Raw genomic sequence first — 13,002 nt, 5'->3', positions numbered from 1 at the left:
CACCTTCCACTGTGGATGTTGTGGATACACCAAGACATAGCAACAGGGTAAAGAGGGTTAAGAAGTTGTAGCTGCACAGTGTGGGCACGTGTGTGAAGCACTTCTGTAAATAAACTCCCACTAATTTCACCCTTTCTATGGCTCCTTGTCATGATGAGCTGTGTCCCTGTCAGTCTGAAGTGAAAAATTGATTCCTGCACAAGCTAAAGGCAGGGTTCACAGTCCAGGACTTCCTCCCTGTGCTTTGTTCAACCTTCTCAGCTCATTGATAGTGTCCCTTCACAGTGACTGAGCACATCAGTCATGTCTCTATCTCTCTGGCATTATAATGTCTACCTGAATGTACTGGCTGGCTTTGCACAATTCAATCATTCTCCCTGTGTGCTCTCTGTATCTTTGAGGTGTGGCTGGCCCCACCATCCCAGCGGCTTCTATCTCCAGTGACACTTTGATCCTCAAGGGTTCAGCTCGTGAAGGAATGCTGCTGAATCAGGAGAGGTTAAATTTTCTCTGCTGCATCACCATGATGTGACCTTGGTCATTGAGAGCACCCGAGCTGCCATCAGGCAGACAGGAATCAGACATTCACATCAGCTCTGAGGATCTATGCACTGACCCCAATACAGATGATTATCCTCCTCCTGGAATGTAGGGGGTATGGGTATCCACTACGTCCCTACAACAGGAGCCTTATCACAGAGAATATGTATGCTGCCTTCATCCAGTTTAAGTTTAAAGTTTATTTATTAATGTCACAAGTAGGCTTACATTAACACTGCAATAAAGTTACTGTGAAAATCCCCTAGTCGCCACACTCCAGCACCTTTTCAGGTACACTGAGGGAGAATTTAGCACGGTCAATGTACCTAACCAGCACTACTTTCAGACTGTGGGAGGAAACCGGAGCACCCGGAGGAAACCCACACAGACATGGAGAGAATGTGCAAACTGCACATAGGCAATGACCCAAGCCAGGAATCGAACCTGGGTCCTGAGCGCTGTGGAGCAGCAGTGCTAACCACTGTGCTACCGTGCAGCCTCAGACTCGAATACAAAGCTCACAGAAGCCATGTGAAGATAATGGGATGTCCTCACTGGACATCCTCATCACCCTCCATGAATCTAACAATAATGAGCTCCGAAGCTCATCTGCCTCGTTTGGACATCACCATGACCTCATGGCCAATATCCCTGATCTCCAGGACCTCCTAATCTTCCCTTTCAGCATCCTCCTCATCGAAGGAGATGTGCCGCTCCTCCATCTCCTTCTCAGGTTGTTCCTCCCCTGTTGCAAGACGAGGTTGTGTGGGAGGCTGCAGGCTACAACGTTGTGTGACACCCTCGGCTCTGTGGCCGCTGGACAGGTGTCATCAGCCATGTCCTCAATGGGTAGCCCTTGTCCCAGAAGGAGCCAACACTGCAGCCTCTGTGGACCCAGAAAAATGCCAGGGATCTGGGAGCAGCTCAGAATGTAGGAGCCATGCACACTCTGATGAATTGAGCACACACCTGCAGAACGTGTTTGATGTGCTCACAGAGCAGTTGAACATTCAGTGAAGAGAAGCCCTTGTGGTTCTCACAGTTCATAGCTTGGTGCCACAGAGCTCTTGCTTCCTGGCTTGCCTGATCCTGATCAAAATGAATGAAGTCGTATGCCCTCGCAAAGATTACATCCGTGACCTACTGGATGCTCTTGTGTGCAGAAGCTTGTGAAATCCCACAGAGATCACCTGTGGAGCCCAGGAAGGAGCCACTGGCATAAAAATTGAGCAATGCAATCTCTTTCTGCAAAACTGGGAGTGGAAACCCTCCAATTTCCTGTGGCACCAAATCCTGCAGCAATGGCAGATGAGTTGCCTGGACAATGTTTTTAATTAATTGATGGGATATGGGCATCGTTGGCTGAGTCAACATTTGTTATCCTAGAACTGTGTGGCTTGCGAGGCCACTTCAGAGGGCAGCTGAGAATCAACCACATTGCTGTGGGTCTGGAGTCACATACAGTCCAGACCAGGTGAAGAAGGCAGATTTCCTTCCCTAACGGACATTCGTGAACCAGTTGGGCTTTTACAACAATCGACAATGGTTTCATGGTCATCCTTAAATTTTTAATACCAGCTTTATTTTATTGAATTTCAACCTGGGTTCCCAGACCATTTCCTGAGTGCCTAGATGACTAGTTCAGTGATGATTCCACCATGCCACTGCTTTCCCTATATACATAGTCTTCAGCCACACTGACACTTGGACATCTAAGCTATGTCAAGTACTTTCAGTAGACCTTGAGTCTTGTGATGTGCCTATGAGCAACGATTTTCTGGGGTTCATCTTCTGTGTGCAAAGCAAGCCCTGCCATTCCTTCCTCTTGGCAATTCTGCTCCTGTCTTTGGTGAGCCAATCACTCATTAGCATCTTCTTCCTCTCTCATACTTATGAGCAAGAAGAATGACAGCGAGATTGCCAGGTGTTCCTGATCGTCTTCTCACTACAGTATCAAAAGAGAGAGACTTGATAGTTAGCATTTGTCTGCCAAGAACCACACTTTGTCCATTCATCATCTGCAGCTGCCTCTCAAAGTCTATTGACTTTCGTCTTGGCCACAACATTGATGCTCCATACTTAGGTTGCATGCTGGTTGAACAAGACCCCAAGCCATGCGACTGAGTGACGACAGTTTTGGCCACTCTCCTGCATCCTATGCTCTCATCTCAGTGTAGGCATTATCCAAACCTTCACTGCAAGGCCTCATGCTCAGCTTGGCCCATGTCAATAGGTACTTCAGCACAGAGCCAAGAATTAGGAGTGCCATCCTCAGGCAGTCTGCCATGGCCACCTTACTCTAGTTGCCTGCCCAGTCGGGCAATGGTACAACCACACCATAGCAGTCATTGAATTTGGAAGTCTGTGCACCAAGGGTTAAATGCGGAGCTGCAATCATTGGCACTGCAACACATAAGTGCTGCTTGAGTGAGCAAAATTGGTTTTCCTCTCTGCAGCCCTTCAAGCAGACCATGCCCCTGGCTTCCCTTCCCTCTGTGCAGCCCTTCAAAGAACCCCATAGCCCTGCACCAGAAAGCAGCCTCGAATATATTTCTGTTCAGACTTGCTTGTGATCACCCCTCACTCCCCTTCTACTTCTGCCCCTCTTCCTCCCTAAAGATGCGGAGTCGCTCTGCCAGCACTGAGTCAGCATGAGTGCATTTACCTCCAAGCTCCCCTCGGAGTTCTGTTCGCCAGGTGCACGCCATTTGAACTAGTCATACATTGTGCAATTCTGACATCACACCACCATAGATGCTTTATTTGACATGGGGGTATGATTCCAGTGTATGGGCCTGAAAATGATCCGCTAATACGTTACGATGACATTCCTGGGGGGGGGGGGGGGGGAGGGATTGCATCCTGCACTTACATCACCAGGAAACATATCTAAGGCCTTCTCGTGATATTTTTCGTGCTCGCCGCTAAACCTGCCCAACACAAATGGGAGCGGAAAATTCCACCCCATGAGGTCATAACTGAGATGCTGTGTGACCTTGTGCAACCAAATTTGAATTCCAAAATTCAAGTAGTATTTAAATAGAACGATTTTTAAAAAACAGTAACCTCTTCTCTTTTGGGATAACCATTTGTATCCATTTGCCTGAAGCTCCGTAAACTTATGAATATGTTTGGAGATTAGATCTAACGCCTTTTGAAGTCATTATCCTAACTTCCATTAGTAAAGCAGAACGTGCTTATTTCCATACATCATTCATCAAAATAATTACCCATTTGGATTCCAAGTTTTGATCTCAAGGCAAAGGAGTGCTACAGCATCAGAAGTGTTCTCTTTCATGTAATAATTAATCTAGGCCCTATCCATTTGTTCAGGTAGGTGTAGAGAATCCCATGGCACAATTCAAAGAAGATGTCCTCAATAATATTTGTCCATCAACTAACATCATCAAAACAGAATTATCTGGTCACCTTGCTGTTGTGGGGCTTTGCTGTGTACAAGTTGGTTGTTGTATTCATCTACACAACAGCAGACATTGCACTTTAAAGGTAACTGATCAGGCAGGTCCTGAGGATAGGAAAATGTACTACGTTTCCAGAAGCTCCTCCGTCTGCTCTTATAGGAAATGGAATGAAACATTTGTGAGATAAGGTTATTCAAAAAAAAAGAATTGATTATTAACTGTGATAAGCTTTGAAATTCTTTTATGAATGAATTGCATGTAATTTGTGCGTGTGATAGACAACATTGGCAGCATGTTTTGCACAATTACCTTAATTTAATTTGATATGAAAGCAATGGTGCATGTTTTACGTGTGAACTACATTCTATTTGCTGTGAATCATTAAAGGGAATGGACCGTAGACCTCTGCAGATCTAAGAATGATTACAAGAACAGAAAATGCTGGAAAATCTCAGCAGGTCTGACAGCATCTGTGGAGAGAGAATAAAGCCAGTGATTGAGCCTGGATGATCAGTCAGAGCTGATTCCAGCATCCACAGTATTTTGCTTTGACCTAAAATGATTAACCCAGCTTCACAAAATAGTAAAATAATGTCATTTTCCCTGAGTTGTTTCATGACTTCTGTGTTAATACTGTGATTGTTTTCTGTTCTAGACCCTCCCGCAGTAATGGAAATTAAGAGTCCTGGGATGGTACTGGGTAAAGGAGGATTGTTGCGATGTGAGGCCTTAGCAGTTCCTGCAGCAGTGTTTGAATGGTATAAAGGAGACAAAAAGTAGGTTGACACTCCGAACTAAAGCATTTTTCTGTTTTTTCTCCGATTGTCTTTGATTTCAGGCCTCATGTTAAGCAAGATATTGACTCTTGTGAACAGTTATAATGGTAAACTATTAGTTTGATTTGCTACAGAAGTGACTGTAATATAATATACCCAAAGCTAAAACTTGATGTATTATTGAACACCCGACATTCCAAAGACCAATAGTTTACATGAGAAATACTGTAACAGCTTGGAATGTGAAGCAACTTCATCAGCATTTGTAAAGAAAGCTTTCAGCCTGTGACGTCAAGGTGATGGAAAAAATCAGCGGCAAGGGCAAATGAGGAAGTAGGGGGAGTCGAACCTTCAACTATCCTATCTACCTTCACAGAGGTTGCTGAGGGTGTGATAGGGCCAGACTTTCAATCACCTGTGAAGGTGACGGCAAGTGCTGGCACACTCTGAAAAATAGCGCACATGGATGGTGTGTCAGTAATCCCACATCTCTGTGATGTGCTGGAATTTCCCGCATGCCTCTAATTAACTTCCTGTTAAACTCATTGATGAGCTCGTTAACAAGCTGGAGAGGGACAGAATCAAATTTTCAATGTGAATAACAGAAAGAGAAAACAGTTTGGGAAACATTAGTGAGCAGCCAGTGGGTACACAGCGGGGAGCCATTATTGTTTGTGTCTGCTGATGAAAAACTCCTCCATAAAAAAGAGGAGTCAAACTGAGGCCCTGATGCACGAAGTTGCCATTGCTTGAGCAGATTGGCTTGATTTCTTCAGCGTCCGGGCACTTGTGTGGACCATGAGGCTGCTGGCCCTCTGCTCTCCTGCCTGCTTCATCCTTCAAGGCAGTGGCAAGCCCAATAATGGCTGCTGGTGGTGGGGAAGGGGTGAGGAGTGTTGGGGTTGGGGTGGGGTTGGTGGCTGCACTTCAGGTGATCCTAAATACTGTATTGGCACAGAAAAGGAACTAAGTGAGGAGATAATGACTGGGCTGAAATTAACCCTTTGTCTCCACAGTCACTCATTGAATCATAGAATCACTACAGAGCAGAAGGAGGCCATTTGGCCCGAGTCTGCACTGACTCTACCTTTCCCAGACCCTCTTTCCCGCCCTATCCCTGCAGTTCCACACATTTACCATGGCTAATCCATCTAACCTAAACATCTTGGGATGCTAAGGGGAAGATCGATGAGGGCGAGGAAGTTGAGGGTCCAGAGGAAGAGGCCATAGCATGGCCAGACTAGGTGGGTGTGTACATGAAATGCTAATAGCCAGCAGGTTCCAGGAGGATTAGCTAAGACAATCCTTTCACCAGTGCCCTCCATGCTGGGTCCACCTTACCTCTTTGCTATCTTCACCACAATGCACCACTCTAGCGTCACAATGTCCTCATCCTTGGAAGGTAGGGCAGGCTCGGGAGCAAGTGGCCTTTCTGCAATATGATAATAATAGAAACAGGGAGTTCTGTAAGCACAGCAGAGATGGTGCAGCCGTTTCAAGCATCTCACCAACATTCCACTGTCTAGGGCAGCCTGCAAGAGGCTGGAGTAGCACTGCCAACCTCAGTGCCCTTGTGGCAGTATGCCTGCTCTGTGACAAGGTGCCTCAGGGAGGCCAATCTTCACTCAGTGGATTTCACTTTCACATGTGAGGTCGATTCTGATTCTGCACTGCGCTTTTTCCACACAGCCAATCATTCGTGCAAGGCAAGTATTGATGCTTCTTCACCATACTTAATCCTCAGCATCTCTCACATCCACAGGACACAGTCATTTGTAACTCACAGTCAACAATGTGAGAATGCAGTTCAGCTCACTTTTCAATGGATCTTGAACTTCATGAGCAGCAAACTTTGATATCTGCCTACCGCTCACAAACGCTTGGAGTTTCCCAACTTTTACCCCTGCCTAGCCATGGCACTTCTGCTCCTGAAAATTCTGACACTCCATCTAGCCCTTAAGAACCCAATTCACCGATAATAAAGAGCACCCATCAGATGTATTGCTGTCTCATTCTAGTGTCAGGGCTGCCCATTTTCATCCCAGTAAGAAGTCTCACAACACCAGGTTAAAGTCCAACAGGTTTATTTGGTAGCAAATCCAAATAAACCTGTTGGACTTTAACCTGATGTTGTGAGACTTCTTACTGTGTTCACCCCAGTCCAACGCCAGCATCTCCACATCATTTTCATCCCAACAGTCTGACATGAACACATGGAAACCAGGCACACCAATGCCACTCGTGTTGCACATAAACATTTTGATTGACCATCAGAGACCTGGCAGAGGGTTAATGTCAGTAGATGCAAGTCAGACTTTATAGCCCAATGCATCGTCATCTTCTTATGTCCATGTTGGCATTCTGGGGCTTGTGCACACAACTCATAGATCACATCCCTTTAATCAACTAGCAGGAAACACAAGGACCATCATGTGTCAGTGAGGTCAAAAGCTCAAAAACGTGGAGGTGAGAAGGCGGAAACTAATCTTGGGGTGTACAAATGGGCATGAGATAATGCTGAAGGAAGACAGGAGCACATAAGGGCTCAGAGTTCGGATTCATGAGTAAAGCACACTCGAAGGTGAAGCAGAACAATGAAAATTGTCCCGTCTCAGTGCACATCAATCATCTAGGATCCACACTAAACACTACAATGCAGAAGTATCAGGGAACCAAAGCAACCTCCAGATTCTAGACTTATGACTCAAATTCAGATGAACCTCTGATGCAAGATCTCACCTTGTGTTCTCTCAATCTGATGCTTCATTCATGTCGGCACTGAGCAGAGAACAAAGACTCTTCTGAGATGCTTCCAGTTACCATAGAGTTGAGGCACAAGATGGGACATCTATGAGAATGTTAGGAGAGGGGTTGAAATCTCTGACCATGAAGCATATCATCAAATAGAAGAGGCATACACAACATGATGAGTGGAATGAATGGAAATCCATTTACATTTGTGCAAACCCAATACATATTGTGAACATCCACGCAGCAGGATGCTCTTAGTATTTCTTAACTTTTCTAATCCTACCACTACATCTTGGCGCATCCCTGACAGCTACAGCATAGGTGGAGGCAGCCTATTAACTGTTGCGCACTTTTGCGTGATGACCTTGGTAGATGTCCTTCAGAGGGCCGAGACCAGTAGAACCTGGCCTGCTTTAGGTCTCCTGTGTGGCAGGTGTTCCCTCTTTGGCTTTGGACTTGCAGGTGGGGTCACAGGCAGAGGGGATTGGGATCAGCTCGGCCTACTCAGAGTCATTTAGGTGGACGGTTTCAGGTTGTCCAGCTGCTGGCCCTTGGCCTTATGGGAGCCTGGCTGACTCCTTGAAGAGAAGGTGCACCTGGAGTGAGATAAGGTGCCCTGCCCCCCTTTCCCTTGGATGCAGATGCAGATGGATCCTACCTATGCCTGCAAGTGGGCAACGTCTGATATATATATATATATATGACTCTAGTGCATTGGACCAATGTTTCTACGGCAGTCCTACCAGTGTCGATCTCTGTGGTAGAGTGCTCCTTTAGGGAGTGAGCGTTTCATGAGTCATGTGACTCAGTTGGCCAATCAGGCCAGAGCGTGCAGTTCCAGGGACAGAGTGCAGGGTTTCTCTGGTTGTTGGGAGTCTGGAGTCATGGAGTAGGGTAGCCTTTCCATCACTCTCTGTAAATAGTTATTTATCTCAATAAACCGTTTATTTGTTCATCTACCTGGTGATCGCCTATCGTGTCAAGATGCTACAACCTTGAAGCATTCGCATGTCAGCACAGTGACCTCAGACTGGACACAGACTCCTTCCCGTCCATTGCAATCTGTTGACTGCATCTGACAACATTGCCAGACATTATTGTATCTTTCAGTGCAGCTCCAACATCTGTGTTAGGGTGGAATCCACAAGCTCACCATGTGACTTGGACTCAACAGAATGTTAGCCTCTAGCAGTCCTCTGGATGTCAGAAGCCTTGGATGTCCCTGCCTCCACCTTCTGTTCACCAAAATCTGTGCTGTGCTCACCAGATTGTGATACCGAGCCTGCTCTAGAGGTCCTGCCAAGATGTGTGGCTCTGCACTGGTGAAGGGTGCAGGTAAACACTGTGATGACTCTACATCTAATAGGGTCCTCAGGGTCCTTATCTGAGGTGGTCTGGGAGCTGGAACTGAGACGTTGGCTGCCAGTGGGTCCCTTCCATTTCCCACTGGTGTTTGTCAAAGACAGAAGATATAATTAGTGATTTGCTATATAGTATCCAACGTTACAAAGGCTCTCACTGTTTCGCTGGGTGAACGATGAGCTGGTGATGAGTTCTCACTTGCTTGAGAGAGCAGATTGCACCCTGGACACAGGCACGGTCCTGGTCCTCACCAGCCAGTTCTGCCCCATCCTCTACAAACTGAGTGAGGGGCCTGAGTTTACACAACCCCCTTGGGTCTGAGATCTCTCCCTTTTGTTATGGGCAGGTTTCTCCTGCAGGAAGACAAATGGACTGACTATGAGCAGGATGGATGCCAAGGTTAATGATAAGGATGCCTGCCTTCTATGGGTGTTGAGCGGACCTGTGTAAGGACTGAGGATGAGAGCTACACAGGATGTGAGAAGAGATGAAGATGTCAAAGTATGTGTGAGAGTATCAATGGTGATGTCACGTGATCTGGTCATGTGTGAGATCCTTGTGGACTGTAACCCTACGAATGTCTGATGGGCTTTTGAGTGAGAGAGTTGAGAGTAAAGAAAAGGTTGACATACCCAGGCTGTGCGGATGAGATCGTGCATCCTTTTTCTGCACTAGATAGCAAACCACTTCTGTGCTGAGTTGGCACTGACTGCTGGTCACCTTCAGAGCCAGAGTGGTGAGGTTGGTGGATCTCCTTCTCCCATCACTGAGGTAAAGGGCAATACGATTTGCCTCAACCACATCCAGAAGTCACCTCAGTTCATTGTCACTGAATTTGGGAGCACTTGGATTCTTTCCTTGGGGAGCCATCACTCTCTTCCACTAAGTCCTGGACTGCAGACAGTGAAGGATGTGGGTTAAATAAGGTGCACAGAAAGATGAATCAATGAGGTCACAATGGAGCAGATAAATTGCAACCCGTCCTGCCACAGAATGCAAAGTCCATGCATATTTAATGAGCTGTAAAGTGGACAATCTGGCACAGAAAGCTGCCATTCCGGCCACTGGGAGATGTGCTGCTTTTCCGACCCTCCATCACACATTATCTCTGGAGAGAAAAATCCCGCCTTGTGTATTTTCAGCATCCTTTTTTCAGCTTTTTCAGGAGATTTTCTCTTTTTCTGCGTGATGAAGCTCAATGTAAGCTTGAGGAACAGTCCCTCATTTTTCAATGAGGCACTTTACAGACTTTCCGACTCAACATTGAATTCAACAATTTCAAATCATATGAGTTCAAATACCACCCAGAAAATCTGAGTCCAATTTCAAAAGAAAACCTTTGGAAAGCAGCAAAAAACAGATAAAATACACTGTAAAAAAATAAATTCTAATTGCTGAAAAACCACAGCAAAATAAAATGTACAGAATCTGAATCATACAAAATCTGCACTTTGTACAATTGCTACATACCTTATATTTCTAGTAACTGGGAAGAAAATTCATGTCTAAGTATATTAAACAATATATGATCGCAGAACAATCTACCTTGGAATTTTAAAACTCTTACTTTTACAAAACTCATTACATTCACTCAGTAAAAGTTCTGTTTAGTGTTTTTGCTGTTCAATTTAGTTGTGTATTTGGGTCTGTCTCATTGTATATTGCTACCCACTCCCACCATACACATATACACACTCATACACGCACACAAGTACGAATATACATGCACTCACACAAACACATACACACATAAACACACACACACACACATACATACACACACACAAATGCACATACATACACACATAGTTAAAAATATGTTTCAGCAAGAATGTGCATTTAGTTCAGTTCTACATCATTTGTGGTAGGGTGGACAGGCTGTGATTGCTTTGTTTGGTGAGGTTCATTGTTTTTTAATCACCTTACTTGTTTCTGTCAATCCATTAGGTTGGCCTCTGGCAGGAAGGGAATTGAAATCAAGAACTTCAGCACCAGATCTATTCTCACTGTTACCAACATTACAGAGGATCACTATGGCAACTACACATGCGTGGCTGTTAATAAGCTAGGGACAAGTAGTGCCAGTCATTTTCTACACAGTAAGTCTTGGGGAATATTTCTGCATTTATTATCTCAAAATGAATGGGCATGAAAGAGCTATATTTGTGAGCTTTCTGTTTCGTTTCACAAATGTTATTGTGTTTCAATGTTTGTGTCAAGATCTACCTATGTAATTCCAGTTAACCATTCTTTCTTTAGTTAATTTAACAATTAAATGAGCACAGTTCCCTAATGGATTCACCAATAAATACGATACCTCCAGCAGTTGATTGAGCTGCACAGGCTTAACATCCAGACTCACCATAAGGAATGGCCAGTCCATGTGTCCCCTCCCCAACCCCTGCTGCCACCCCCCAAACCATCTCTCCCCCCCCCCCCCCCCCCCCTCCAATGCCAGCCAATAAGCTATCACATCCCAATATGAATAAGCAATTACAGAAAGGAGGCTATGTAAATTGGGAAGGAAAGAAAAAGTTAAAGCATTTGTTCTTATTTTATATCCTGCCCAAACATGGTTCAAAAAAATAAATGGGAGTGAGGGCTAATTGGATGATTCACATGTTCAAATTTTTCTAAACCTCCAAAGGTCTGATTTAAACATTGTGCTTTTTCAGTCTTCATGGGGATTTCCATTCCTGCTGTGGACTCCAGCTATCTTGTGGCCAGAGAGTAATTGCTGAATCTAGCATGCAGCTAGTAGATGGCCTGGGAGAATTATGTTGTGTTCACATACACTGGCTTTAATGACATATTCTGTACACATGGTATCACTACCTGTGTTGTTTCAGTAACAGAATCAGAGATGAATTTGGAAGATAGAGGAAGGAAAAGAAAACATTCAATCCATCATAGATGCCTGCTTCAGACAGACATCAAAATTCTTCCCCAATAACTCCTCTGCAGTTTCTCCCAGAGCCAAGGGTAGAAAGCTCCTCGTCTCCCTGCTGTCTTCAGTCTTTACAACCCTCCAGCCTTCAGAGGTCTCAGTTTCATTTTTAAAAGTCTGATTGCAATGTTAGCTTTTTTTGTCAAAACTGACTACCATTCCTTCCCAAGAGAATCACCCACTTGCCCAACTTGGCTGTATGTTCAAGTTCAAATGAATCGAATTGTTGCATAGCAATGAGGGCGGATAGTTGCTGAAATGTCAAATTATCTTGTCATTGTCTCCAGACATCCTATCTAAAATCTAATATACACCTGCCAGCCATGCAGTGCTATGAATTTAACCTCTTGAGAGCGAAGTTTAGCTCAGTAACAACATTTTGTACACCATTACACCATGGTCCTCCCATGGCTGCAGTGTAAAGTAACAAATGGAGCAATGCAATTAAGTTTATTTTTTTTTAGTGGAGTATCCAGAAATATCTAAGAGCTAATCACAAACTGTGGGGTAGGTATCCTGACCAAAATCAATGCTTTAGTCTGCATCCTGTGTGCTATTGAGCACTGTTGCTCAGCGAATTGTGCAGTATTTGAATAGAGGCCCTGCTGAGCATTACTTCCATTCATTATGAACAAACATTAATTGGAGATTTTTGGTTCGGCTTTGAATGTGGGCCAATAACATGACACTGGTTTTGAGGCCAACATCAGCAGAACAAATAGCTCTGCAAGTGTCCTTCTCAAGCAAAGGACATCAGTGACACAATACAAGCGGTTCAATCAAATTAAAATTTCATGCATGGAATATTCCATTTGGTCCTCATCACCGATGGACCAAACAATATCCTGTGTTGCCCACTGATCATGAACAAACCAGTGGAGGCCGCGTGATCCAACTCCAAGGTTGTCTGGAAACTAGGGCTTGGAACAACGGCAAGCGATCAGAGCCTCTTGATGATACTGTGTATCGCGGACCTACAGACGGCAGTTTTTGCCAAACCCGGGAGCAGTCCCACCAGGAAATCTGCTCTCCCCAGTGCACACATTGATGACAAATGTTGGTGTGAAACGCAGTCAAAAAATTAGTAGTCCTTCTGTGGAAAACGGGGTGCCTCTGGCACTGTAAGATCATGAGAAATAGAAGAAGGAGTAAACCATTCGGCCCATTAAACCTGATTTGCCATTTAATAAGATCATGGCTGATC

At 44.9% G+C, this 13,002-nt stretch overlaps 1 protein-coding gene across 1 annotated transcript in view; it reads left to right on the top strand.

Annotated features, from left to right (window-relative positions):
• The window catches only part of negr1 (neuronal growth regulator 1), a 531,576-nt gene that overhangs the window by 480,512 nt on the left and 38,062 nt on the right, over positions 1-13,002 (top strand). Inside the window, exons 5-6 of the mRNA XM_078219382.1 lie at positions 4,618-4,738; positions 10,799-10,950. Coding sequence (XP_078075508.1) covers positions 4,618-4,738; positions 10,799-10,950 — 273 coding nt within the window. The remainder of the gene's footprint in view (positions 1-4,617; positions 4,739-10,798; positions 10,951-13,002) is intronic.

The sequence above is a fragment of the Mustelus asterias genome, chromosome 8 (assembly GCF_964213995.1).
Source record: "Mustelus asterias chromosome 8, sMusAst1.hap1.1, whole genome shotgun sequence".
Lineage (NCBI taxonomy): Eukaryota > Metazoa > Chordata > Chondrichthyes > Carcharhiniformes > Triakidae > Mustelus > Mustelus asterias.
The sequence above is the reverse complement of the archived record's forward strand: the minus strand, read 5'-3'. Positions and strand labels throughout refer to the sequence as shown.